A 3373-nucleotide genomic window follows, 5' to 3' on the forward strand; every position below is an offset into this window, starting at 1 on the left:
TTTTACACCCAGGAGTAAGGAAGGCTACCAACCCAAAATGCTCTGAACAGTTTCAGAGCATTCTGCAATGCAGAGAGAAATTTAATGTCTTTGCAACACAATAATACAGTGTGGGGAGATGGTTTTTTTGCTGGACATTCACATCTACCCAACAAGGAGGAAGCATTTCTCCTGCTTTTAAGTTATACAGCTGAGGTAGTTGCTATTTTTGTAAGATATTCTCTCCAATCCTGACATCTCACAGGATGCCATCTCGTGGAGAAGCTGACGTAGAAGCTGCATTGAACAGACCCTTCTAACTCCTCTTGCTGTGCTGATGAGATCTGCTTCACTGACAGGGTGTGAGACCTACCAGGACTTGAGAAACTCTGGAAGGGAAACCCCACATGTCTCAGTAGCTAAGTCAGGCACTAACAGGAAAGTTGTTCCTCTGAAGAAAGGAAGCACTGGTGGGGAATGAAGAATTGCTCAAAACCCCACACTACAACCATGATTATTCCTTTATTTTACATCTTGGGGTCTCCTAGGTTATTCAGCACATATTGAAAGTCATAAGTACTGAATATTCAGCTCAGCAAGCCAACTTTTGCTATCGGTGTATTAGTTTCATCAGACCCTCTTGCTTCCTATGGATATAAAGTATAAACTTCTCACAGCTGTACCATAATCCTTCTCATCAAATATTTGGGCGACAGGTGGAAAATTGTTCTGCCAGCTGAGGAAGACAAAATCCATTCCTCCTGGCAATTTTCTGCAATGAAAACTCCCCAAAATGAATGTGCAATAAGTTGTGGAAATAAATCTAAAATATTATCACACAAAAGCAATGTGCTCAGAATCTTTAGCTGCAAACTAACTCTGCTTATCTGAATTTTAAAGAATCTCATTTCTTCTCCTGTGTGCACAGGATTAGATATTAAGCTGGATGCTTCTACTTGAAACTATTAGCTATAGGCCTGGTTTTCCCCCATTTTGCTTTGCAATGAACTGTGGCTTCTTTCATTCCTTTCTTTTTTGCATGCATCAAGGAAGTCTGACAACAGAACTGGGCAGTCTATCATCAATTCCATTCTACAGGAAGGTAAGCAGCTGATCTGAAAATGGACTTTGTGAATAAGAGGAAGCCATGAAACTAGGAACCAAATGCCACAGAGCTGTGTCCAGGACTTAGTAAACCCATGCTAAGCCTCACATACTATTCCTGTTACTTAGAAGGCTTTGGATGACTTTGTCTGCAGCTTATTAGCAGGAAAAGAGAATGAAAGTCAATATATAATCCTGGGAATAAGTTGTCTTAATAGGATTAAAAATCAAAACAACTGTGAAGGATAATGGACTTCAAGTGCCTGTGCTTCTATTCACTTTAACAGACCTTTCCTACATAACTTACTAATGAACTGTTACAAGTTAAATGCTTTTTCCACCACAATAAAACAGACACGTAAGAGAAAGGCACAAGAGACTCCCCACAGCCTCCCAAGTGGTGAGTGGGGCTGTGTGGGCAATGCCAGTGACTTGCCCCAGTTGTAAGCAACTGAGGGAGCCTATTGTAGTAATTCACCGTTCCTTGGCCAAGAACGCCCCATGCTCCCCATGCACCCCCTCTGCTCATTCAAAGGCAAGTGAATGTGCTAGTCTGAACCACCTATGCTTCTCACTGACAAGCAGCACACATAGGTCCCTTTGCTCTAACTGAGGAGGAAAGCTCTACATCCCAGGAACATTCCAAGCTCTGGTCTTTTTACGAACAAACCCTTCCTGCGCCCCACTTTCCACCAAACAGCAGCAACAACACTGTTACATTATCAAATGTCTCCTCACACAGATTCATTTGATAGAAACCCTATTATGTCAACAAAATATCACTGTGACAGAATTTTTTAAGACATATATATATCTATAAACATATGTCTTAATATTTACATATTTAAGTACAATTCTTTTAGTGAGCAGGACTTCTTCCATGGTAAGGATTTTTATGCTAATGTAAGGCCATCTTCTCAATCCTCATTTATTCATCTTCCTTCCCTTTTAATACCTTATGAGTTTTAGCAGAGGGTTGTGTACTTTCCTTAAAGCTCATAGTTCTTGTTTAATCTCTCTGCACATGCCAGAAAGCACAATTTAGTTATAAATGTTTTTTCAACATAATAAAGTTTAAAAGCATCACAGCTTTATCCACAAATTCCAGCCTTTATTCTTCTCTTTGTCAAACAACATGCATAAAAAGCACTTCTGCAGCTCTACAGAGCTACGCTTTCAGATGTTGAAGTGACCAAGACAAAAGTGATACAGGTTCTGTAACTGATCATATCTCCTGCTCAGCACAAGAATGAAAGCTGTCACCTTCCACCACCTCCACCTACTCTTAACCCTGACCACAAACTATCAGCTCACTTTCTTCTTCAGGTTCCAGTGGGATTATCAGGCAGAGCAACCAAGGCCAGAACAGTACGTGGAGAGCAGCTCCTCTTGGCACAGCTCCAGTGGGTTCTTACAAGTAAAAAATGGAAAAGGAACAAAAAGCCCTTTTCAGCAGCATCTCCTCTAGAACTGACCATTCAGTGACACTGCTGTGGCCTCTCTTCAGCCACTGCATGAGAAACTTGCAGCTCAATGAAACTCATAAAGTGACTTTCCATAAGACATATAGTTAATGGGCTTGCAGGAGGGTACGGGCATTTATTTTCACCACTGAGGATTAATATGTTCATAAAACATTAGTAGTCTTTTCTATGCCAACAGAGATTAATGTGTTATCCTATTGTAATTTCTTTTGCATTCTACACCTATTTCTATCTAAGCTATACATACTTATAAAAATGATATATTGCATTTATTAAATATTAAGTGGATTACAAACTTGAAGAATCTTTCATACATTCATTTAACATCTAGGGGTTTTTTCTTTAAGCAATATGCAAGCACTATAAATCTTTAAAGGACAAAAGATTCTCCAACACTCTAAATAGATGAACCTGTAACAAAAAGTCTTCCAGGATGCAAGAGTATCAAACTAGGAGAAAAAAATTACTTTAAAAATACTGAGAGAACATACATGGTAAAGCCACACTTGTACATGTAAGAGATGATGCTCTGCCTGAATTTTCACTCTATCTCCGTGTACAGCTGCACATGGAAAGCTTTACAGGGAAAGCCATATACACAATTCGTTAGTAGACTGGTCTTTGGCACACGAAGGCAAATAAACTGTCGTGCTAAAGTCTAAATTTACGGGGTTTTCTTAACCAAATGACATTTTAAGAACTTTTAAATTAAACTTTCAGTTTACCTATCAAAATGTACCTTTGAACTTCAAGTGCCTGTGCCCCAGAAAGGGAAGGAAGTAGAACCCAACTCCAGCAAGGCTAAA

The 3373-nt window shown here is 39.5% G+C and overlaps 1 protein-coding gene across 1 annotated transcript in view; it reads right to left on the bottom strand.

Moving 5' to 3' along the window:
* UNC5D (unc-5 homolog D (C. elegans)) overlaps positions 1-2561 on the bottom strand; it is a 65364-nt gene extending 62803 nt beyond the window's left edge. Inside the window, exon 1 of the mRNA XM_010020278.1 lies at positions 2528-2561. Within this exon, the coding sequence (XP_010018580.1) occupies positions 2528-2561 (34 nt within the window). The remainder of the gene's footprint in view (positions 1-2527) is intronic.
* Between the last annotated feature and the right edge of the window lie 812 nt (positions 2562-3373).

The sequence above is a fragment of the Nestor notabilis genome, unplaced genomic scaffold, assembly GCF_000696875.1.
Source record: "Nestor notabilis isolate BGI_N333 unplaced genomic scaffold, ASM69687v1 scaffold15038, whole genome shotgun sequence".
NCBI classification, from domain to species: Eukaryota; Metazoa; Chordata; class Aves; order Psittaciformes; family Psittacidae; genus Nestor; species Nestor notabilis.